Source organism: Pagrus pagrus (genome assembly GCF_965226575.1).
Source record: "Pagrus pagrus genome assembly, chromosome: 3".
In the NCBI taxonomy this organism is placed as follows: Eukaryota; Metazoa; Chordata; class Actinopteri; order Spariformes; family Sparidae; genus Pagrus; species Pagrus pagrus.
In genome coordinates, this window is record NC_140187.1 from 22,202,298 (window position 1) to 22,227,804 (window position 25,507).

General features: G+C 39.9%; 1 protein-coding gene across 2 annotated transcripts in view; it reads right to left on the reverse strand.

Moving 5' to 3' along the window:
- cpne5b (copine Vb) overlaps positions 1 to 25,507 on the reverse strand; it is a 121,756-nt gene that overhangs the window by 86,053 nt on the left and 10,196 nt on the right. For both annotated transcript variants that reach the window (XM_084349069.1, XM_084349068.1), the window contains exons 2-3: positions 5,893 to 5,933; positions 5,480 to 5,526 (exon numbers count right to left, since the gene is read on the reverse strand). In XM_084349069.1, coding sequence (XP_084205195.1) covers positions 5,480 to 5,526; positions 5,893 to 5,933 — 88 coding nt within the window. The remainder of the gene's footprint in view (positions 1 to 5,479; positions 5,527 to 5,892; positions 5,934 to 25,507) is intronic.

The following is a 25,507-nucleotide window of genomic DNA, read 5'->3' on the forward strand; positions in this document are numbered from 1 at the left end:
TTGATTCTAGTCATTGGTGACTCATAATAATTACTGTTTTCTAGTTACATTCGATTGTTTTCTTCTTAATTAATTGTCTCAGTCAAATTAATCTGAATAAATTCACTTTTATCATAATCATTCATTAATTTTGTTACAACTGCTGGAGTGGTGATCCAATTCACACAATAATTGGAAACAGAGTAATGCTGTATTGTGTCTCTTGCCTGCAGCGTACAATAAAGATATAAAATCTGATGCTTACCATCATACACAGCTCTGTTTTATTGGAGAGCTGCCAAAATCTACTATTTCAATCAATGTCAAAGAAGCCATTTGTAGGAGTCGATCTTGTTTTTCCATAATGTGCACGGCAGGTACTGTAGGTGGGTGTGTGTGTGTGTGTTAACCTTTTTCCAATCAATACAGTCAAAACAACAAATGTGATACATTGTGGGGAATTAGGACAACCCAACTGCTGTAAACTCATACACTCCTGTGCTGTTACACAATGTTAAACACCTCTTTGAACCCTGTGTTTTTTGCGGCTGTATTTTTCTCTGTGCGAACCCACTGACCGAAGATCTAAATTTAACACCGGCGAAGGAGAGAACTCAAGGAAAAAGGACACGGATGTTGAATCTGCGAGCAGACCCAGACTTTCTAAGTGACTCTGAGGTGTTGATGAGGCTGTGAGCACATGTTAGTAAAGAGGTGGGTGATGGCTGAGATGAGCTCCATAATGTGATTTCCCTGCTGAGTGGAAGAGACAATACCGCGCTGCAGAGTTCATTAGGTACTGCTGGGCTGCTGGAGCTGGCTAATGAGAATCTGGCGTTGAAGTCCCTGACCCGCACTCTCGACACGAACACACACACGTACAGTACACACACACAGACAGATGCAGAGCGGCTGCTGGCATGCATGTACATATGGCAAATTGAACTTTTATGGCTAGCTACACTGGTACCTGCGGTGTTGGATACTGAAATGTGAACATGTCCCTAAAATCACTTCACACACACACACACACACACACACACACACACACACACACACACACACACACATATGCTGCAAGTGAGAACATGGTGTAAAATAAAGGCTCCAGCACAGGAAAGTGATAATAGGACAAGAGTCTAATCCTTCATTATCTTTGAGGTTTTTTGGTTCCAAACCCGACAAAGATTTCATTTTCTTCTTCCCTGGAGCACAGAGGAACCACCGCTGAGGATTTGTGCCATCTGAATGTCCTGTAGTGCTCAGGCCAGCATGGAATTTAATTCTCCTTCACCATGTTCTGTAGACAGTAGTTTGTGGAGGTTGGTGTTCTCACAGAAAAAGGAAAATGACGGAAGTGTGAATTAGTGTAGACTGAGTTTTTTTTCTGTTTTGGCCCTGAGTGAAAAGCACTGGGGTGTGTTTCAAATTCCACACGGCAGAGAGACAAGAGCACAGAATACTGAACAGCCCCACCCCCCAGAAATAAGTCAGGAGTTTCTGAGATAGGAGAAACAACCAGCTGAAAACCACTTCTTCCTCACACATGTGCTGAGTGTGGGGTGGCTTCATGGGAAAATAAATCCCAAAGTTTGTTAGAGCTTTGAGCCAGAGCTGTGATTGTGTGAGAACATGAGCCATACTGTATATGGTACTCAGAAATAGACACTGCAGCTATAGCTACACGTACCCACCGGCAGTATGTGTTAGAATTTAATGTTAGAGGCAAAATCGGCAGCGGGGAAAAGATTAAAAAAAGGTCAGCCATGTCACATCTTCATAAAGCTGCTGTAAATTAGCATCATCCACCTCCTCTCTTGCTCACTCTCAAGCAAGAAGTCGAAAAACAGGATTTTACCATTTCTGTCCTGGTAACACTCCCACACTGATGTACAGACAGAACCACACAGGCTGCGTTACTTCGAAAGATGTAATTTTGGTCAAGTTAATAAGGTTTGCTTCAAGCACCGAGGACCAAAATGTCTTTGTCAAATCATTACAAAAAGTAAACAGCTGTTAAACTATTGCCTCATATCAGACAGAAGTGTCAATTTGTAAGACTGTTTCCAGAATCAACTTGCTGAAGTGGGTGGATTCATTTGGACCCAGGCTAGTAACACGGTAAATATTAGAACTGAATCCACTGGGTCAAGCAAAAGCTACAAATACAGCTACTAAATTATTTTTGGATGTGAAGCCACAAAAGGGCCCTAATGTGCGGGCTTTAAAGAGCCTGGGGAAGCCTTAAAAACGTTTTTGGTGGATGAACCCATGAGGACCTTTGATGTGTATTAACTGGGGGCTTCACCACGGAACACAGAATCAGTTTCTCTTTACACAACCATGATGTTTTTCTGGATTTCCAAAACTATAAAAATAACTAAAATGGCACCCAGTAGAGTGCATACATCCACCACAGCCCAACAGTCAGCTATAATTAATCAAGCCTAATCCAATATTACAACACAACATATTTAAATCCACTTAATTTGATTTGGGTTTGCAGCAAATTGTACTTAATCATAGATACCAGCCACCTAAATATGCCTGATTTTCTTCATAAAGATCCATGCATTATTCCCTGAGAAATTTAAGCAAATGTGGAAAAATGCCCTTATGTTTTATTAGTTCTTGTATTTCTTTAGAGACAGATATATCAACAGAGAGGAGAATGGTCAGGCAGTCTGCTCCTTTTTCTTTTAAGATTATTTTTGAGGCATTTGACCTTATTTGACAACAGCGTAGAGAGACAGCTATGTTGACACCAATCGTTTAAAGACAGATCTCCTGTCTTCTCAAAGTGTTTTGCTGACAGTTCTCTCAGTTCTACACTGAGGTTGCATTAGTCAACAATACTTGACATTGTTCAACAGCAAGAGAATAGTCCTACCTGGTGCCTGCAAATCTGCTATGCTATATTTCATTTTCTCTATTGTTTCGAAATACTGTTCATTTTTTCCTGATATTATATAATATGATTAACAAATCTTACATTATTGTATTGTACATTATGACAGACAAAGTTAACAGGAGGCAGAACAATCATGTTGTTCAGCTTCCACCTCATAACCAAGATAATCATGCACCCAAGTTAAATAACAGCTTTCACACTTCACCAAACGTACTGAACTCTGGGGGAAAAATGGCCTCTGGACCAGGAAAAAACCCTCAAATCTGCCCAAGCATAAAATCACCCTAAAAGTATTTTCCCACTAAATCTAGAGCAAAGCACTTTACCGTGCAGGAGAATGAACATGTGCAACTCAAAGGCACACAGATGATTTAGTTCTGTGATCTTACATAGATGCAAAAATGATGGAGATATTCTTTGTCTTAATTAAGACCTACATAGAGATCCTCACCAAATGTGACCGAGCCTGAACGATATGCTGGAGGATCCTGTCAGAAAACGTTATTAAAACTTCCTCATTGAATCACCTGTTTGTTTGTCCTGTCTGAGGTTTGGGAGTGTTGGACTCAGTGTTACCTGGAGCCGCATCAACACCCACCACCTCTAAATGATATGATTATGGATGTGACGCTTTTATCGCTGGGAGGGAGTGACTGCTTTAAATGTTTCTATTATTAGAACAAAAGCAGTGAACATGACAGAATGAAGCGTGTTTTGTCTTGAAAATAAGCTAAAGTGAAAAGCTCATTATATTTATTATGTTGCGTGTACTTGATAGAAATAACAGCCTGTCTCAGTGTCAAACTAGGAAACAAACAAGAAGAAGTGAGAAGTGGAAAAGAGTTTTATGATGGGAAGATTTTTGCATACAGTGTGTGTCTGCTTTAAGTAAATACGTATACACATTTCTCACACACACACACACACATACAGTGTGAGTCCCCCGCTCGCCAACAGCCCACACACCCATCTGCTTTCAGCTGGTAAACACACAAACAGGCGGTAAGGGTCATCTGACTGTATAAATACATGTGAATTACATTAAATTATGATCCATTATACATCCATGGATTGGGTCAGTGAAAATAATGTCTGTGGCCACTTTAACACATTGACAGGTTGCACAGTGGGATGAGTAATGATGTCAAACATCGGGGCCGACACTGAAAGGATTAATATACAGCAGCCTGTAATGGAAACCTTTGCTTAAGTATATATACACAGAAAATGTCAAGGATACACAAAACAAGCGCAGTAATTCACAACTGAAATTACTGAAAAGAGTCCGCCATGTTGCACAGCCATTTTTCTACAGTAGCCCAGAGGGGATAAAGCAGCTCTAGAGAGGGCCTTGTGTGGTTCTAGCTGCCACCACAGCGGAGTGTAACCCCAGATAGTACACACGTGTTGCAGAGGGTCAACATGAGGGTCAACATATTGCAGATGTTGGTGAGATGTTGGCCTTTGGTCTAAGTCTTCCCTCTTAGCAAACACTTCCCATACTACGTGTGACATCTGCAAGACGTATATGCGCTATTGGGGAGAGGGGTATACGTCAATCCATGTCACAATACTTTCCAACCTCCCAACCCTTTCTGTGGCTCTTGGCCCCAAGCCCAACTGGTTCCTACTGAAGAAGTAAGTCCTTAAAAGAGGGTCACAAATATGAATTTGAAGCCATGGATTTGTTGTTCTAGTGTTTCAGCTGCAGCGTTTGTCGGATTGATTCAGAATAAACTACAGTACAGTTCATCATAATAAAGGAAAATGTCACCGAATGCAACGTTATGGCTCACTGGTGTCTTTTCAATAGGCGTTGGACAACAATGGCCCTCTATGGCACAGAATAATGAGCTATATCAGGCTTATATGCACCGACACTACTTGTTAGTCGGATCAATTCATTGTTGGTTTTGGACAAAGCATATAATAGCCAGCCTTATTCTTTAATAAAGATTATTATAATCATCCGCCACGATTGTTTTTGCAGTGGATTGTTCAAGTAAATGGCTTCGATATTGAATGTTTATTTTCGGGTTTGACCTTTTCGGTTTCCCCTCACTGCTGGAGAAGGCAGTAATAAGAAGAAAGTCAAGATTTCAGCTTTAATAGCGATTTGATTAACGGCTCAATTAGATATGAAGTTCTTTTTTTGGTCAATTGGATTTTATTTTACCTGCAGAACAAAGGAACTCATGGATAAACAGATTGATTGGTCAGTTCATCAGTAGAGAGAGTGGACAGTAATGCAAAGCCTACATAAACCAAACAAGGCTCAGAAAGATCTGATTTAATGTCTCCCCAGGCTTTTGTTTATCCCCAGAGTCTCAACAAATTGATCATTACATTGGGAGGTTTTTTTCTTTGTCGGCCAATGTGCCCAATTAGCGAATATTTCCCCGGCATTTTCAGACAACTGACGGCTCAACAGCTTTAATGAAATGTTAGAGCCAGCTACAGTACTGCACGCTGACAGAGTAGAGAAACAATAAAAGAACAGAAATGTCTCATCTACAGCCTCACTTTTCTCACCTGACACACCAACACACACATGCACAAACAATTACAATAAACTGTGTCTTTACTCACCTCTCTCCACTGTTTGGTTTCAACACCTTGCGTATAGAGCACGCACACTGTGAAAAAGTACCAGAGAGGGACGGGAAAGAGAGGAAATGTTGTGAAAGGAAGAGAAAATGAGAGGCGAAAAGAGAGAGACAATCAGAGAACAGGAGGCAGATTCCAAATGGGAAATCAATGTGAGGGTTTTAGCTCCAGTACAGTGAACAAACAGCCATGGCACTCTGAACAAAACAAAGATTTCCCAAATCACGGGGCAACATATCCACAAATACAGACGAAAAACACACCAACCACAAGAGAAGGTGAAAAGACAAAAATTAAGCATGACTGAAAGCGGTATTTTTAAAAAAATAATAGGATGGAGGATTTGCACAGGAATGATAGATGAGCACAGACAAACAATCAGTCAAACTACTCACATGGATCAGACTTGGAAAATGTGTCTTTATCCAGCAGATTTCTGGAAAATAAAGAGAAAAAGGAACAATTGTTACTCGTTGACAAAGAACCTCTTGTTGCTGACATGTTGCTATCATGCAGGTCTGAATTGGCCACTTCAGAAACCACTTTTGAATTTTTTCTATGGTTCTATGTTTTGACTCACATGAAAAATACAAAACTTCTCTTAAGTGACTATCGAGCCCTCCTCCCCCTCTCCCTTTCAGAGATTTTTCACTTGGCATCAAAAGCTACCCATAACACCTTGCAAATAGCTCAAGGAATTAATAAAAAACACAGTAGTGACGATGTAACTTTAAACATTCTACAGAAGAGGAAGAAAAAAGATGGGCCTCCACACCCTCAGCATTAATCATTAATCGTGCCTGCTGCGCTGCCTACTGCTTCTGATCATTTGCTCAAGTGAGTTATTCTTTGGGGGGCTTCTTGAGCAATAAGTTATTCCAAAATAAGGTATCAAAGTACTTCCAGGATACTTTCACACCAGTAATTCAACCTGTATCTTAAAGGACGTGCACAACTACACTGACGGTTTCAATCATTCTGGCTAATTAGAGCTGTGCTGGGGGGGCAGAGTTGTGTTGGGGATTATACAACAAGTCCTTTAAAATAAAAGACAAAATCTATTGTATTTTCAGGGCCACAAATAAAAGCTTTCTCTGATATGATATTGACTGGATGACATTTGTCTGTGCTAGACAACACAACAAGACAACTTGTTTAGGTGTAGGGGAAAGACCATGACTTAGGGTAAAATTATTTATTTGTTAAGGTTAGGGCAGCTGCGTCGTCATGGTTACAATAATAAACATGTGTTTGAGGTGACAAAAACAATAGTGGTCATTCATAAACAGCAGTGTTAAGCCTTTGTGACCCATCTATCCACCCCGACCCATCTGATTACAATTCTGTCTCTCCACCTGACTTCCTCCTTTGCTCCTGTCATATTTACTTTGCCCACCAGAAGGCGCTGTAACTTAACGTAAACATACTATTTGTTGTTTTGAGGCACTGATATTGTTTTCATTGGTAGGACAGTCTCGAACTGAGCCCCATGAGCAAGAGTGATTAAGCATGTTATTGCTTCACGCCCACACAGTCCTGAGTGGACTATTTAGCCAAGATGATTAAAATCACCTGTGTGGGTTTACCATGAGTGTGCAGGCAAGTTATGCATATAAATTCACCGAAGAAACTGTATCTTATTCTGGATAATTAGCCCTCTGGATAGGTTTATGTTGGATGGAGTTTGTGCACACCCACAGTCCTGAGAACAGGCCTAATCAGTCAAGTCAGTGAAAACACCTGTGGGTGTAACATGGCTGAGTGGGAAATGCACCTGTATACACCTGTATATTCCATAATGCAACTATCAGAACCTCACAGTAGTACTGTATGATGACTAGTCAGCCGCACTGATTTGCTTTTCAGTTACCAGTTTTACCAAGTTCAGCCAAGTCGCACCCAAGATGTGACCTGACCGTAGCATACCCATGACGACCTCCCTTCTCCCCCTCAAACATGCGTGTGTTGCGAGACCTAATTAATCTCTGAGCAGGACCTGAACCTGAGAGGCATTTCTAAAATTCTCTCTGTCTTCAGTTCAGTTTTGTAGCCTGAAACTGAATCACTGTGCTTTAAAGTTTAGTTTCTCTCTAGCTTCCCTGTTTGCACTGCGGCATTTCTGTTTTATCATGTTTGCTTTCAACTGTTTTTGGAGTTGGGTTAAGTTACTGCTGGTGAAAACCCAACATTTCTTTATTTTGCTACTTTGATTGTGAAGAATTTTTAGGAAATGAAACTGAATAGCGGAGCTTTGTTAGCTGCCATTCTTCGATTGCACTGCAGCGTGGCAGAGTATTTACTGCCTCTCCTTTGAACTCTCATTTGAACACTACTCAAGACAAGTGCATCATCAGTAAAAGACACAGCTTCAAGCAGGTAGCCTTGTTGTCATGGAAATGCAAACCCCTGCTGCGCTGGGCTCAAGTGCTGAGTCAGATCCAGTCAAGCAGAGCCAGCACATGTGTATGGCCCCAGCTTGATTACGTTCATATCGTTAGCAACCATTTTAGGGTGACATGCCTTTTTAATGTGTAGATGGCTTGCTCAGAGGTTGCTGTTGTTTCCCTTCTAATCTAACACAGAGATGGCAGAAACGAGGAGAATGCCGACTGAAGTAGTCAGCCAAGCAGACTTTTACCCACAATCTACATCTGGTGAGTCAGCGGTCGCCCAAAAGTGTTGGCGTTCTTTCAAAGTAAGTTCAAATCATTTCATCCATTTGGTTCTAGTTTTAATCAATGGCTCTATGTGCTACTTAAAGTACTTTTACTGTGTTAATAACATGGATCAAGATCTGCGTGGCTAAGAGAGAAGAGAGCACTTCAACATGAAATGACAGCCATGAACTGTCTGGGTGCACAAACATTCTCCTTTATACATTCAGAGAATACTAAATCAGCTGGCTGGCAAATCAGTGCAGAAAATTGTTGGGTTTGTTATCTCATACAATAGCTGCCTGATTACCAGCATGTCTGTGTGTGCGCATCTCTTTCTCTCCGCTGTTCAAACATCCACCACGCCTCCGTCCTTGCAATGTCTTCAGTGTGTAACCTCAAGCTTTTCTAATCGAATTAAAAATAGTTGCAGGGTAACAAACTTCTGCTCTGTGAATTATACTATTTAGTGATCTTCATCTTCCTGTGAATTTCAGAGGCAAAGTTGTCATCCTAAATTGTAATGAGTACCTTTAATTCCCAGACTAATTATTAGCACATTTATGACAGATAATATCGGGAGTCAAGATTTCAGTAGGCAGCTCCCAGATCACATTTTAAAAGAATCCTCTAAACCTGAAGTTTAAATGGTGCCTGCAGCACTGATTTTCAGCAAAGGTTGGAGACAGAAAATTATAGGTTTGTGTAATGTGAGGAGAAAGTCCAAAAAGGTTGTTGTCAAGGGTCTTTCAAACTGTGTGCTTCTCCGCCTATTTGTCCCACCCCATCATCCAGTCTCTGTTGCTTAATCTGTGAAGTGTAGCCTCTAGATTTTTGCCCTCAACATGCGTGAAAAGACTGAATGGAAGAGCTATTTAAAAAGCTTTGTGCATTGTTTGACAACTTTCACAACTGTCACTCAAGTTTTCATATTGGCTTTAGATGTTTTGATCTTTAATTTAGAGACCATCAGTTTCAAAACACCAAACGCCTCTCTCATTATATTGTTAGTTTTATGTGCAGTAATTGCTCATAGATTCATCATAATAGTCTCAAAGACTTGACATATAGGAGTCTTTTATCTGAGAAAACACTGAAAATTTAATCACTATTTGACTCCTTCACTCCTGACAGTGAGTAGTTCACGTCTCTGACAGTGTGGGTGCTGGGAGCCTGGAACATGCTCTTCTCAGCTGCATGGGATGACTTTCCCAAAACTGTTTTTGTTGGGTTTTTTTTTACTCGAACAGATTTCAAGTATAAGGTTTACATGTTTGTTTTTTTTCCTCATTCACGCAAACCCAATTCTCAACAAAAGTTGGCTCAGCCAGTCAACTTGCTTGATGCATCCACACATTGTATCATTAAGACTTGTTAAGACTTTCTTCTCTGTGTAAACATGCAATGCAAAATGATCTCTTGGGTTGGGGTATCAATAGCAATAAGAATACTTTTTATCCATATTTATATAAAGAAAAGGACCAAGTCAGGTGACCTTTGTCGTTCGTTGTCATGGTGACAATAATACACATGTGGTTAACATTGCAAAATGGTTGCCTATACCAAAGCTACTTGGTATAGGCAGGTTAACACTGGGTGTTAAGTGCTAAGGTGACATTGCTTATGTTAGGTACGTGATGTACATTAAAAATGTTATGTAAGTTAACTTACCTACTTAACATAACTTAACCTGAATTGTTTGTCTCTAAGACATTTGTGCCTAAAACAACACGCAACAGAAATAAAAAAAAATGCGTTCTGATAATACATGTAATGACTTAAGTATTCATACTATGATATTACATATATTATTGTTATTCATACATCATTTGGTGAGACCAGACTGTGCAATTACATCTACGACTGTCTTTGAAAAGCGATAACTCCAGTATTAATGTTCGTTTGTTTTGGGTTATTTTATGATTATACAGTGTTGCATTTAACTAAAATATTAGATATTAAATTTGACTTCCTACCTCTAATGACATGGCTTTTAATAGACTGGGACCAGCTCAAAAAGAGGACACTTTGAAGGTTGTTCTTTGGAGTCAACAGTTATAGACAAATGCACTTACAGTTTGTATAATAAAGTTCAGCCTTCATTATTATGTGGAATAAGATAAGACCAGAAGGGAAGCACTGCTTCACTTTGGTCCAAAATAATGATTCTAGTCTGGTCTAACTGACTATGCAAATAAAGTATGTTCATACCAGAGCCAGTGCACGGGAACAGCCATGCATATATTACAGGAACTATGCACCGTTCCAGCACAGCAACCGATTCTTTCATTGAAATCTATTCACCCAGTGCATCGGCTTTCAGATTCTTGGTTCACCTGACATCTGCATTACATTCTTTCCATCTGGCTGAATGCCATTACACATTTTCATGCTCTTTCCTCAGTCTGCCTGTCTTGGTCTGTTCCTGAGCTTTATTTTGATGCTTTTTCTAGAAATCTCTCTCTCTCTAATCTCCCAACCTCCGCCCATGTATCGAGTGTCATCGCGTGTCCGCCTAACACCTCCATCATGCTTGCTTGACCTTTTCATAATGCCTGCCAGAGGCTACTGTGTACCAACACTATTAGACTTCATGTTTTTCTCAGACACTACTGTGACATGAGAGGCCTGCTGGCTTCTTTGGATTCTTGTTTCTTTCTGGTTTCATTTCAGCTGCGTTCTTCCATCAGCCTCAATCTATTTCGATCTCTTCTCGGCTGCTGTATTTCCCCTCCCTCCCTTTATAGATTTCGAGAGCAAGTGGAGGGGACAATTACTGACATGAAAGAAAAACATGAAATCTCATGTTTTTCATCTTATGTTCAAAATCACGAAGACGACGCTTGCTGATGTCCTGTGATTGTCGAAGTGTCTGCAGTTGAAGCATTGCAGCATTGAAAATTCTAACGTTAGAGTCCAAGGTTCAGGCAAAAGTGCCTTTCATTACAATTTGATCTAGAGAAATGGATTTGGCACGAGTAAAGCAAGATCATTAAATAATCAAATCGAAGCAGACACAGCACTGACTTTTAAAGTGTTTTCATCTTAAGCAGAATTGTTGCACTGCTACAACTCCAGTTAAAGAAAGGAAGTTTTTAACAAATGTGTTGCTGTTGTTAGTTTATCATGCTTGTATGCTAAATGTTGCAGGATTGCATTGTTTCTGGTAATTGGATGCTTTGTTCACTTTAATTTATTCAGCCCTTCTCCAAATACATATTCAGTTTGTTTGGATTCTTTCCATTCACCGACCCTCCTAACAGCCCTCGAAGGGAACATTAGCACACAACGCGGTGCAACAATCCCTATTCATTTCGAGTCCATTGTTATAATTCGAGTGTGAGCGCTCAAGTAAATACTGTGGCAACATTACATATTCTAAACATTGTCCTGATCTTTTAAAAATACGAGACCAATAAGTCAATGATTGCTGACAGTAAGACTACTCATCGAATTACAACTTGAGTTTCTCTGACCATACAGACAACAAGTATTTCATACAAAAAACACGGGGGCTCCACCCAGCACAAGAGATGCCATAAGCTAGCCTACTGCGTGCTGAAAAAAGTCAATAATATCCAATTACACATCTCCAACCCACACTATCCCTCATTAGCTTCTACAACCTAACCAAGCTAACGAAGTCAAGTGCTGTTTAATATGATGGACGGGGGCTGGCCAAGTTTCACACCTGAAAAATAAATGTTCATTCGACAGAATACTCATCAGAAGTATTATTTCTTTGCATGGTTTCATTAGAACTGAGTAGGTGTTTAATACTGAAAATTAACTTTCCCTAAAAATCTGTGCACATGGAAGATTCACTTTGTCTCTGTGGCCTAAGTGGACAGCTGTGGATGCATTAGACGAGGTTGCTGTTTTTCTCACTTTCTTTTCATTTGCTCCATGTCTATAATAAACGCTCTTAGCTTGGAGTGCAGCAGATCACTAAGGAGGAAACCAAAGCCAGCGTGTATAAAGGTTGACACAAAGGGGCTTCACAGTACTTTTTTTGTGTGTGTGTCTAGATTAATAATAGAGAAGAAAATAGATAAATGTCAAAGCAAAATTTAATTCCCAAATAGGAAACGTGTCTGTGTTGGAGGAGATGATTAAAGATTTGTCTTGTATTAGCAGTAGATGACACATTGTAATGCTGCAAATAAGGAGTATGCAAAGATCTGCTGTGAGTCATATTAGTCATTCACATTTCTCATTGAAAAATAAAGACCTGTACAGTAATTATGTCAGAGTCACTTCCTCCTGTAGAAAGATCCTGTACAAGATGAACTATAATTACCAAAGGAAGTTCAAAGGGGCTTTAGGACGCATTATTAAAGGTAGTCTAATCATTCTGATGCAGGACAGTTCTTCATCTAATGTACTTACAGCCCAGTCGTTGGAATAAAATGTTGTTTCTTCAAACAACAGATACTTCCAGATGTGTATGTGTCATAGTTATCATATCAGCATTTCTACAATTAATGTCATATCACGCTCACATTACATGTATGAGCCAACTTTCATTTCAGAAGAGCCGAGACAGCTGCCAAGACAGATATCCTCGTTAGAGATGGCATTTCAACATTTGGAAGCGCAAAACCACTGGACATTTTTGACGAGACATCAGGATATTTGTGTGTTACTGGCAGGAAAACCAGATATTTTGGATGAGATGTCAGAAGATTTCCAGCTGTGTTTGTTGTAACAAAACCAGGTAAGCAAAAAAACATGTTTTTTCCCAAACCAAGTGGTCTTTGTGCAAAAATCTAACCAGACCACAAGCAGCGTTGTCGCAACATTTGATTGAAAAGTGAACTTTTCGTGAAATGTAAAGTTTTGACATAAAGAAACATAAAGTTTCAACATATCCATGGTTTGCAGACACGTTAATTTATTTTGGCAGTTGGGCTAAAGCAGATAGTTGTAGTAAAATATGATACTTTTCTATTCCTAGTTTTAGCACAAGTGAATCAGTGAAGGCCTTTTTGTGCTAAAAATTGTAAACTTAAACTCTAACATTATTCATATTCTTCCTAAGGCACGATCTCCATCTTTGAAAGTGAGTCACGACACTGATGTCAAGCTGAGTGTAGTGCTGTGGTTAGTTTTTACAGTAGCCGCCTTGCTCAAGAACGGCAATATTCTCAGTGGACACTTGACATTTGCTTTTTTTTATAACTTTGACCATGTGTTTATTTCTGTCTGTGTGTGTGTGTGTGTGTCTGTGTGTGCATGTGTGTGTGTGTGTGTGTGTTGTATGTTTCATCCATCCAATTATTTCAGTATTCTGTCCCTTTCTCGCTCTCTTTCCTAATTTCGTCCATGTTTATCCTTCACACTGGTCCAAGATAAATCAGCCCATATGTCATCCACCACTGCCTCCTCTCTATCTTGTCATTTCCTCCTCCTGTTTATCTGTCGGCTATTTATTATCCCTCTCCATTATCTCTCACGTTAAACGTAGCCTCCACTGGCTTTCATCCCTGTGCTATTTTATTTTCCAACAGTCACTCAGCCCACGCATATATTTTTAGAGGTGACCAGCAGCCGGTTTAAATCACTCTGACCCGCCAGAGATCACAGGTTCAAATAACAAAAAATTGTAGATAGTGTAAATGTGTGAGAAAAATCTCTCTGCAGCATTTGATAGTTTTCACTTTTGATTAAAACAGTGTTACATTGCTGTGATAAAAGATTTTCTGTAAACGCCACTTTCCTGCTGCATAAGGCAAGGTCCATGTTATTTATTGGTTCAATCACCCTTGTTGTCCTATGAACACATTTCAGGCCAACAGCGACTGTCTTTCAGAACAGATACCTTAGTGATCTCATGCAAGCTCTTTATTGGAAGCCGTCTTTTATAGTCAGAGTGTCCCAAAGGTGAAGATAATGCCACATGCAGTATATACAGAATATCTATAATCTAATACATAATGATGAAAATAAAACTGGGTCTGCCATTCAGTAAATAATGTTCTGTGTGAATTAAACACAGTACATCCTCGTCATGTCTTCAGGGAGTACATCCTGTTTTTTTTCTGCTTGAGGCAGAAAGGCTGTTGGTATACCAAGTGTGGTTTGGGCCACAAAGTCCTCTGGGAGCAGTGTTGCCATCTTTCCAGAGAGATAATTGCTGAGGAGAATGTTCTTTTTTATATACTTGGATCCAATAACCTAAACATGATTTTCTATAGAGCATGATAGATGAGCAGCCTGTGTTACTATGGTGATATACTTAAATTTCAGTCTATTCTAGGAAGGAGAATATCCAAGTTGAAGCCCCACTGGTTGTACTATAAGCTAAACTAACTTTGTGGAGCAGACTTCTGATAGAAGCCTATTGCAAACAATATGGTTGTCAAGTGTTGCCTTTAAATAAAATAATTATATCTACAGAGTTTGTAGAAATTAAATTAAAGTTAAAGTTAATTAATAATTTTACAGTGTTCGTCGGGTCCAACATGATTGTTTTTGTTTATCTCTGTGTAAGAAATGTGACAGTTGGTTTCAGTTTGTATCACGTGGCATTTCATCGGCTTCAACATTCTTGGTGGTTGCCAGTTTGTGGAAAAAAACATAAAAATGGCAGAGTTCTACAGTATGCCCCGAGCGCACTGTATCAACCCACTGAACCCACCGTCCAAAAGACGGATGACCGCCCACCATCGAGCCAGATTTTTTCCTGCCACTGTCACCAAGTGCTTGCTCATGCGGGAAATGTTGGATATAAATTAATTTAAGAGTATGGTCAAGACCTGCTCAATCTGGAAAGTGTCATGAGATAACTTTTGTTGTGCAATGGCGCTATAAAAAGACATTGATTGATTGATTGATTGATTGATTGATCATTCAAACGACAGCGTGTTTTGACATAAATTCAATGGTGGGGGAAGACTGAATGCCACATTAAGTAGCTGAATGTTATCAATAACACCTTTAAGGTTTTTTTGGTGCACCGTCTTGAGTCAGAGGCCTCTTGTATAGTGGCTCAATGCACTGCAGCTTAAGAAAACACAACCAAATTCATTGCTGTGATTGGTTCCTTTCGTGAATTTAATTTAATCACTTCCACATACTACACATGTCGGATGTTGCAAAGATTAAATGAAAAGTGACGATCATGATGTTAACAATCATCAAAGTAAAGCTGAGCCTGTCTGAAAAATGAAGCTTTTATATATTCATGAAAACAAACAACACAATGAGAGACACTTGGTTTATGTCCAACACAGTGGAGGGGAAAAATCACTGCATGATTACAGCTTAATTGCACATTATTGTAATTACTACAGCAACCCAAAAAAAGTGAAAAGCCAAAATAGTACTATACTTTTAGTTATTTACTATGAGAGGGTCATTCTGTGTCTGCTACTGAATAATTAAAAGCATTTTGTGCCATTAAATAATTAAAAGCTTCTATTTTCTGACAAGTATGTTTTAAAACCTGTGCTTTGGACCTCAGACAACAGCAATTTAATGTCAGCGTACTTAATCCAAAGTGCATGATAACTGCAGTCAGGAAACAAAAAGGAGGTATCAGTGTCTCTGAAAAAGGATGTTTGACCATGTGTGCAATCTACTGTATTCAAATAAAACAGCCTTGCAACAGACAATGCCGCTGTACAGTAAGAGTTTTGTTGACTGTTTCAGTCACCCATAGTGTGTGTGTGTGTGTGTGTGTGTGTGTGTGTGTGTGTGTGTGTGTGTGTGTGTGTGTGTGTGTGTGTGTTCTTGTTTTTATCTTCATTATTCTGTAATGTGTTCCAGTTATTTTCCCACCAGTCCTGTATATGAGTATATAAAGTAAAATACTGTAAACTCTTGTCCCAGTGGCTGAGGGAACCAGGCTTTTATTTGGGGCAGCCTTTAATCTTTATTTCCCATGTTCCCCTGTTACTGTTCTTCCGTGTTTACTTGTTTGTCTTAATAAATTCAGTATAATGTTTATTTCCACAGCACTAATTCCGAGTACAGCAAGAGTCACGTTCCACATCGCCTTTTTCCCAGAACATCATTAACCTTACATGAATAATATTCAACACTTCCTCCAGAATTTTCACATGAAAAGTCTTGCAGCTTTCCTTTATACGTAGTCTCTTCAATTCAGGAGGTGCTGAGCTTTGTTGCTGGTAGCTTAACTTAGCTCACTAAGCTCGCAAACAGCTCAGCCAAGGAGGACGTCATTAGCATTTACATCAGGCGCTGTCACAAAGATGAGCCCCTAGTGTAAGAGTAGATGTACACTTCCTTCGTTGCTGTTAAAGATAAAGATAAGATGAGTTATTGAACTGAGTTATTGACTGATACTGATCAATGTCTGTTTTCTTCATTCTTTCTAAATTGCACTCAGTACTTTGATGTTAGGAATATTATTTATTTACTTGACATTTAAGGTTAGTTTCCAGTGAGATTTTCTTTGAGTTTATACAGATTTTGCTGTTGTAAGCCTCACTGTTCAGTGTTTCCCACAGAGTGGCTGTACTGTATACTAGGGGTAGACCGATTGGCCTGGCCAATTATAGGGCCGATATTCAGCATTTTACGATCATCAGTATCTGTGTTTTTTGTGTCCGATTGCAGGTAAAATAAATTAATTTAAAAATGCACCTTCTTTGGCTCTGAGTGGAAGTAGTAGCATAAAATTGAAATACTAGTATCTCAAAATTGTATTTAATTACATACAAAAATGGATATTGGTTCCAATTATCGTTTATCGGTCTCCTTTATCACTGATAATCGGCATCGGCCCTAAAAAAAAAGCACATGGGTCGACTCCGACTGTGTACTTGTGGCAGTGGGCGTCGGTACTTGACAACCTGAGAATGAGACTCAAACCCAAAATTGCACTTCTTCAGAATCACTTTAAGAGTCTGCCTACATTACTCAGTGTTGCATTAATTTTTCAGCTTAATGCCTGCACACTGGCTCGCCTCTCCTTTCTAGCAGCCATGTTACAGTATCTGCTTTCTTCTCCAGGTGCACGTTTTTTAAAGTCGCTCAAAACACCTGACATTAAGCATTTTTTTCACCTGCGATTCCATTTTCATAACCGACAGTGTGCCGCATGTGGAGGAAGCTTGTTGTTAATTATGAAACCGATCAAATCCAATATGCACCGAATGACATCGCAACAACCAGATGCACTTACAAGTTTGTACTGTACAAAACAACATCATAAGAGAGCGTCTCTATCTCTGCAGAGCATGTGAATGTCAGTGGAACGGAGGGGAAGAGCGAGGGCAGATTGTCCACAATCAATCGCAGATGAACAGATAAAAAATAAAAGTATAACTGCTAAAATGGGATATATTTAGGTGGTTGTTATATACCTGGGTGCCCCGCCAAAGTAAAATAAATGTGTGGGAAACACTGCTGTTGCTGCCCTCGAAATAGTTAATATATTCAATTTAATTTCCTGCTCTTGATTTAGTCTTTTCTAAAATAATACAGTATACTTTTAAAAAAGCTGAGTTTTTTTGTAATAAAGAGGAACCGCTGAGAGTATCTCTAAAGAACCCTGCCGATAAGAGGCCTCATTTAGAGTAGTAGTGTTGATAAAATCCTAATGATATCCATCCCTCTGTCACAGTGGTGTGATTAGAAGCAGCGATGTCAGCAAGTCTAGTATATGTAACACACACTCACTCTCTCACACATACTGTTACACACACACCAGTTTAATTAAGTCAGCCGTGCAAATTGTGGCACAAAATCCACATTCATGCATAGGGACACTCTGGGATGTATATGAGGACACTCAACCAGGAAGTGAGACAAAAGGATGCAGCAACACACAGCCAGAAGGCGTGTATTCAAATGTAGGTCTGCTGAAACAAAACCTCATCAAAGCGATTCTTTTATTACCCTGTGTCAAGTGCAACCCCCACAGCACCACAGCATATGTCTTCCTACACACCCGCTCCGAGTCAACAACGGTCTTGCCCTAAATATTGAAGTAAACCTCACCCAAAACTACATCAGATGAACCAATGTGGACCTTGGAAATGGTTGTACAACTTTTAATTACTGCTGTCGTCTTGTATTAATAGTGCCATCTCCTGATTTTGTTCCACAAAGCACTGAACGTGAGATGTACCTTGAATATAGTGTCATAATTGAAGGCACATTTTGCAGAGAAAAGCAGGAAAATGAAGACTTATGGAAGCAAAAATTAGCTTTTTCAATTATACGTGAGATTGCCTTACATGTGCCTATAATAACAAGAATATCACAAAACAACTACCGCTACAACATTAAATATTTAAAATGAGTCACCCGATTTGCATTAGGTGTTGCGTAATCCATTTCAAAGGGATCGGCAATACCAAAGGGGTTTCAAACTAACTTCCTGAAACACAACTTCCCTTATGTAAATGAGGTTATGAAAAGATCTGAAATGCGCGGAGGCAGGATTTGGGTATGTATGTCTCTGTGCACAAGGGAGTTTGTGAAATTATGAGAGCAGGAATGTAAGAGAAAATCAAATGTAAGAAGAAGAAAAGGAATGGAGGAAATGTGTGTCAGAGAATGTGAGTGCGCGAGAGAGAGTTGGAAAGAGAGAGAGAGAAAAGTGAAGTCCTTAGAGAATTGATCAAATATAGACGGAGTATAACGGAGTTCCTCCTGCACAGGGGGGAAGAAACGAGCCCCTGTTAGACAGACACACAGACGTAGCTGACTTTATTTACACAGATCTGACACAAACCACAATAATTAGACAGCTCCTTGCCTATAATCTGCAGGAGGTTCCTCAGCCCTTCAACTATGGCTGCTTTGAGTGCAGGCTGAGAAAAGGATGATAAATATCTAAGGATGAGTGGTTCTTTTTGAGGAGGCGTTTCAAGACATGAAAACTGAGCAGATGAGATTCTTGACTTAGAATAAAGCACAAGTCAGCATAAATATGCCGCCACAGGCTAATGATTAAAACTTTGGGAGCTAAAATTCACTGATACTGATCACTTACAGAGATTCCAGTTGTTTCATTTACACTGTATTGTATCCGTGCATGTGAATATTTAATAGCAAGAGTAGAGCCTGACCCCAAGTCTTATGGACTAGAGCCAACATATCTATCGCATTGCATGCATTTAATACTGTTCCGAACAAAGTATTCCCTGGAAATTTACATCCAAGAAAAGACTGTGAAATGCATGTGTGCATCGAGGGCTAAAGGTTGCTATCGAGGGTGTATTTTTCTGGTTCAGGGAGGCCAGTTTGTGGGTGTAGAATGAATCTATACTGTATTCATCCAGACCTCCTATTGACCTCTTGAAGGCACACAATGCAGCAAAACCCAAGACTGGGGGGAGGTATGTGTGTGTATGTGTGTATGTGCGTGCATGTGCGTGTGTGTGTGTGTGAACAAAACTGTATATTTATCACCTGCAGGATCTGAGTAGCTATTGAAAGCATAACTATAATGGAGCTAAACAGATGTTTTGGCAAAATGTACGGCAAGAAAAATATTTTTAACAGCAGACAGACGAAGTTCATGAAGATAGCAGCGTTTAACAGTAAAGAGCCAAATAATTCCCTCAGGAGATGGTGGAGAGCAAAGACAGAGCTAAAGGAGAGTCAATTTTGGCTTTGTATTCATGGGATGAACACAAACACAACTCCAATCATAATTTTGCTCTGTGGCTGCCGCTGTACATAAGCAGCTGCCTGCTAACAAGTAGCCTAAAAAGTGATGATATGTCAATGTTGCATTCACAACTTGTTTCTGCTGTTCCCTTGCTGTCATTGCAGTTTTAAGTGGTGAAATACAACACAATTTAATACACGGTCCATCAGGGGGAAGCTGCACTACCAATAACCGTTGACCCTCTGTTATATCCATGAGCAGCCACAATATTAAGTCTGACAAGTACATGGTCAACTGATGTCAAAATTAAAGAAGGATCCTTTTTAAAAGTTAAAAGAGTTTATATTTCATGAAAACCAAACCCTGTATTTTATACTATGTATTGTCTGTACTCTATCAGCAGTGGCCATTGAGTGTTTGAATTATTTAGTCCACCATTCTGTCTGGATTTAATGAATTACCCCCACACAAGAGATTCACAGGAAACAATACATGCACATAATCCAGTGTTACAATTTGTAGCTTTATCTAATTAATTTTGAATCATCAGCCTTACTGTTTACTGTTACCTTTGTTGATGTCATATCCGAGCTGTATTGAGCTACTGCTAATGCAAATCCAAAATTTCTCACTGCTACTACGGTGAAACTGAGTGGGTGGCTTTTACTGTGAAGGAGTCATGGGATAAAGAAAATCTACATGTCACATAAATTAGCACTGACAGCATTCATTCATCAAAAATGTTTGGCACTGTATTTCATAACGTTGATGCAATCAGCCACTTCTCCTAGACCTAGAGCATCTGTCCAAAAGAGCTGTATGTGCTACTGTACTTAATGGTTCAACATATATTAATTCGACATATGTCAGAGATTACAATACACATTGAGCTCTGATATTGATTAAATGTTTGTATGTTGAACATATCTTAAGCTTGCAAAACCCATTCAAATGTATTTTGGTAAAAGAAAAGTCACATAACGGTGACTAAGCTCAGACTAAGCTAAAGAAGAAACTGCTTTTCCACCTCCTAAAAAACTGATGCTTTGAAAATAAGAGGTTTTCATCCAGCAATGACAATTTGTCACAAAAGAAAAAAAAAAAGGCTGAGTGTTTACCTCAAGGACATTTAAGCTAGGATGGATTGTAACAAGGAGGCAGTCCTCACATTCATGAATGAAGAAGCATTGCCGGTTAGGCAAAATGAAAGGGACGTGTTGATGGTGGCGGCAGATGACAGAGGAAGGGATGAGTTAATGAGGAAGGAGGAGGACAGAACAAGGTAACAAAAAAAAAAAAAGAGGTAAGCATAGAGAGAGGAGCTAGATGAAACAGAGGGAGGAGGGAAAGAAAGTAGAGGAAGCGACAGAGGGAAATGTAGAGGTGCAAGGAGGAGGGTAATCTGTTTATAAGAGCGTTGGGTAAAGCATTATGCAGCACAGTGTTATTAAAGCTGGATGATGTATTGAAAGAAGCTTTCACAGGCCCTTCATCACCATCTCTCATCTAATCACTGTCTCGACATTTGTGCTTTCTTATTACTTGGCTGTCTCATTATTTTGCTGCTAGCAATCTTTGATACATGATATTGTATATACGTGCTTTAACAGTGACTCAAACATTGACATAATGTAAAGTTTAAGGCTCCTGTACTAATAATGTTTCTCCAATTCATTTTGGTCTATAAGGAAACAAGCAGTAGCGATCACAAATAAGGCTCTCTTCGCAGCCTCAATCATCTGAGTCCAAACTGTAGTGCTGGCTCTGCTTTAGTGTCGGATCGATGGCAGAACCAAGCAGGATCGTTTTTCCCACCAGCTGTTGAATTATTCAGGCCAGGACTTCCTCTGGGGAGATTCCTGCCCAGCCTGCCAGACAGACACAGCGAGGCTGCAGCCTGGCAGTGAAGCTCGGGATCATCACAAAATTCCCAACAGCGTTGATTCTGCCTTAGCCTAAGTCAACGCAGGTCAGGTAACGAGCAGCATCGCAATCTGCACGGTTAGGACCCTGACAAACTGCGGTTAATTTATCATTTATGTTATGCGTTGCACGTTTTTCTGGGAGATGCAGAATTTACCAGGCAAAAATGACCGTTTTTCACATTTTGGTGCAGATGTAGTCACACAACAGAACCAGCTTACAATATCCCCCCGTGTGCTCCTCTCCAATTGAAAGAGTGCCAAGAAAAGTGGAGCTCGCTGCCTTAAGATTTACATCATGCTGGAAGTAAATGCGGCAGCAGGATTCTTGAGATGAAAAGCGAAATGGAAATCAAAGTCAGCCCATATTGTAAAAATGATATCCTGAGAGAAAAAAAGTTCCAAAACCGCTTCAAAGTAGGTCAGTGTAAAATGTGTGAATTTTTCAGTGAAGTGGGTCACTGTGGAGAGAGGATCTCGGTGTCAGATTTCCCTCTGATGCTCCTTTAGCTGACGAGATACCAGCTCTCGCGAAAAATGTGGCTCAAATCATTGATTAGCAGCTGTGCAAAGCTCTGCTTTGACACAGCAATGCTTTGAGCGAAATGCTAGATCAGCATGCTAACTGATATCATGATATTCTTAGCCTGACCCTAACCAATCTCACTCCTCATGCCTAAACCTAACCAACCCAACTAACGTAGGAAACAACTACTAGCCAATCAGAGGCAGAAAAGGGTGGGACATGACTCAGCCATCCTTGGGGGGAAATAATTGTGAGTGACATGCTGGTATTTAGCAGCTATAATGTTTGCCATGTTTGCAATTTGACATATTCATGTTCTTTTTTGCACTAAACAACAACTTTGACCTGGTGGAGGCGCCAGAGGAAAAGTCAGGGGATCTGCGAAGGATTCTGCCCCTTTGGACCATTAATTTTGATACAAAGTTTGATGGGCAATCAAACCAATTGTTGTCAAAATATTCCAGTCTGGACCGACAGAATAGTCTAACATTGCCGTCCCTGGAGCCACATTGCTAGCATGAAATGGTTTCAGCCAATAATATCAGTATTGGAAAAAGCTAGTATCACAGTAATGAACAATTTTGATATTGCGATGTTGGTGTTGTTCCCATAGCTCAGCAACTGGAAAAAGACCGTAAAAGTACACCAAGCCATGTTTTCCTAAACCTGACTAAGTATTTTAGTTCCCTAAATATAACCAAACACTATAGCAGACAGAAAAGAAACTGGAGAAATTTGTGAAATTAGTGTGAAAATAATAAGCCAACAATATAATAGTTTGTCAAATAAGATATGCATCCTGGTCTCCTGACTGAGAGTCCTTAACTCAACTAACTCAGCCACGACAGCTTGCTCCCCATGTGGTTTTCATCACTAGTTGCAATGATGGTCCAGGAGCACCGTTAATTATGACGTTCTAGGAACAACACCAGCACGGCAATATCAGATACATCATACAGTAACACCTTGATGAGAGGACTGTGTTGCTTTGAGAGCCATCATAAAAAAGTAAACAGCTTTATTTACAGTCATCCATTGAATTAAAATGCTCAACCATGATTGTCCTAAACCACCACAATTGGCATCACATCTTTATGAATGCAGCCAGGAGAATAAGACACATACACACTTGCACACACACATTCATTATCTATTTCCCCTCTGGGTTGGTAGCTCCATAATCAAATCCAGTCATCTAACCCACACACTTTACACTCATTCCAGTTTTGCTGCGAGTCCATCTTGCCCAATCAGTCCGTCCTGCACTGGGACACACAGAGCGAGAGCTGAAATAACACTGCAGGCCCAGAAAAGGCAAACATTCTCCCATCTCCTCTGAGGAGTGAACTCAATCACATATCACTCACTACAAGACGCTTAACAGCCCACAGTTGGTAGAACTGGCTTTATAAATGATCAAATCAGGCTGTTTAGATTTTTTGCAGTCTAAAAAAAAAAAAAAAAAAAGTTAGATTAATTATATTGTCTGAATTTATTCTCGGATTTGTGTTGAGGGTAAAAAGAAATCAGTTTTAACGGCTTCACAGCTACAGTTTGTGAAGGATTTGCAAATTAGTTGTCATCTCAAATTAACTGCACCCACACTCTGTTTTGACAAATAAAGCCTCAAATGAACATTGGGCTCTCAGATTGAAAATAATGCTCTGCCACTTGAACTGAAAATCCTATCAACATTAAGCATCTTATGTGGTGTGGTTACATTGGAAGCATGGTGACACTGGTGGTGGACAGCCATGTGTCTGCTCGTCAGCTCCATCATATGCCGCTGGGGAGAGAGACTGGCAGATCATAACTTGAGGCCACATGCCTGGGGCGAGCTGAGCTCATTAGCTGAAGCGTACCAGATATTGTTTCTAATTTTAAGCCCCACATTCTCAAATCACCATCACCTGAGAAAATGTGTTCAAATAAGCATGATGGTACTGAATGCTAGAGAATATGTCAGAATGGGCATGTATAATTCAGGACAAGGTGAAGAAGATGTGTGTCATTGCTAGTTTCAGACCAACACAGTTGTCATTGTCACGCCCAGTGCCCTCGTTGTGTAAGTAGCAAATGTACTTGTGTTGGTGTTGGTATTCTTAGTAAAGTCACAAGCACAGTATTTTTCCTACTATTTAATGGTTGCATTTTTCAGATAGTAAGATGCGCCTACACAGACAGGGTCACAACATGCGCACACTCTGCTTCAATGATTAGAAGCTCTATTTTCAGTGATTTTAAACGTTTCCATGCACTCAGTAACGTCACTGCAGCAAATATCGTAGCTTCTGAAATAAATATTTTTAGATAGGATCTCCAGATTTTTCAGGAGGACAGCTGCCACAATAATTAACGTGAAATACTAGCCGATCCTGTCAACGAGTCAGAAGTGTAAAATAATCGATGGAGTTTATCTGCTTTTCCTTGTGTTAATGGAGGGATACAGATATTGTATCTGTTGCTGGAGGATCCCTGCAGGTAATGTAATTAATATTTCCCTCATTAAAGACAGATTTCACCCACCTGCATCTCACTGAACGCACTTACACCATGCGCTTTAGAGTATGCACCATAGATCGTTTAAATAGGGCCCATTATCTCCAAAGTCTTTACAGGAAGCGTCCAATCACCTGCGTTTGCTCGTCTACCACCCAAACAAGTTACTTCATTGTATTCGATTAGGATGCATGACTTGTGGTGGATGTGGTCCTGGAGAGAATGAAAAAAAAACCCATCTTTCTAATTACCAGGTGAAGCTAGCTGTCCACAGCTGTGACTCACTTTCCTCAATAGCTCTGACTGAGAGCTATTAAGCTCCGATTACTCCATCACATATGCTGAGGACAGATGCTTCTACCACTGCACAATGGGTGCAATTCACACGGCTAAATGACTGTCCATGCACCTGTGTTGTTTATCAAAAGGTTGTGATGCTCGGGGTTTTGGCACTTTGTTTTTTTTTTCATATTTCAGGTGAAAAGACAAACTCTTTGTCAGGTATGTCTTTGACATGACTTTGGAAACTAACAAGAGACTCAGCAGTTGAAAGAAAATGCAATTTCACACATATCCCACGTGTTGAACGTACTAACAGTGATTTATTGCAGCATAGAGAGCACAGCAAATCTGTGATTTAGAGAAGTTAATGATGTGTGGATCTTGTTTTTCACATTTTGGGTACTTTCAGAGATTAATGTGAAGAAATGGTAATTTGCCCCGTGGCTGATCTCAAAGCATTAAACAGGTCATCTCATACCAATACTGTTGCCTCCTTCTTGTTTATTTGTTGTGAGCTGTATGATGTTTAGCACCTTC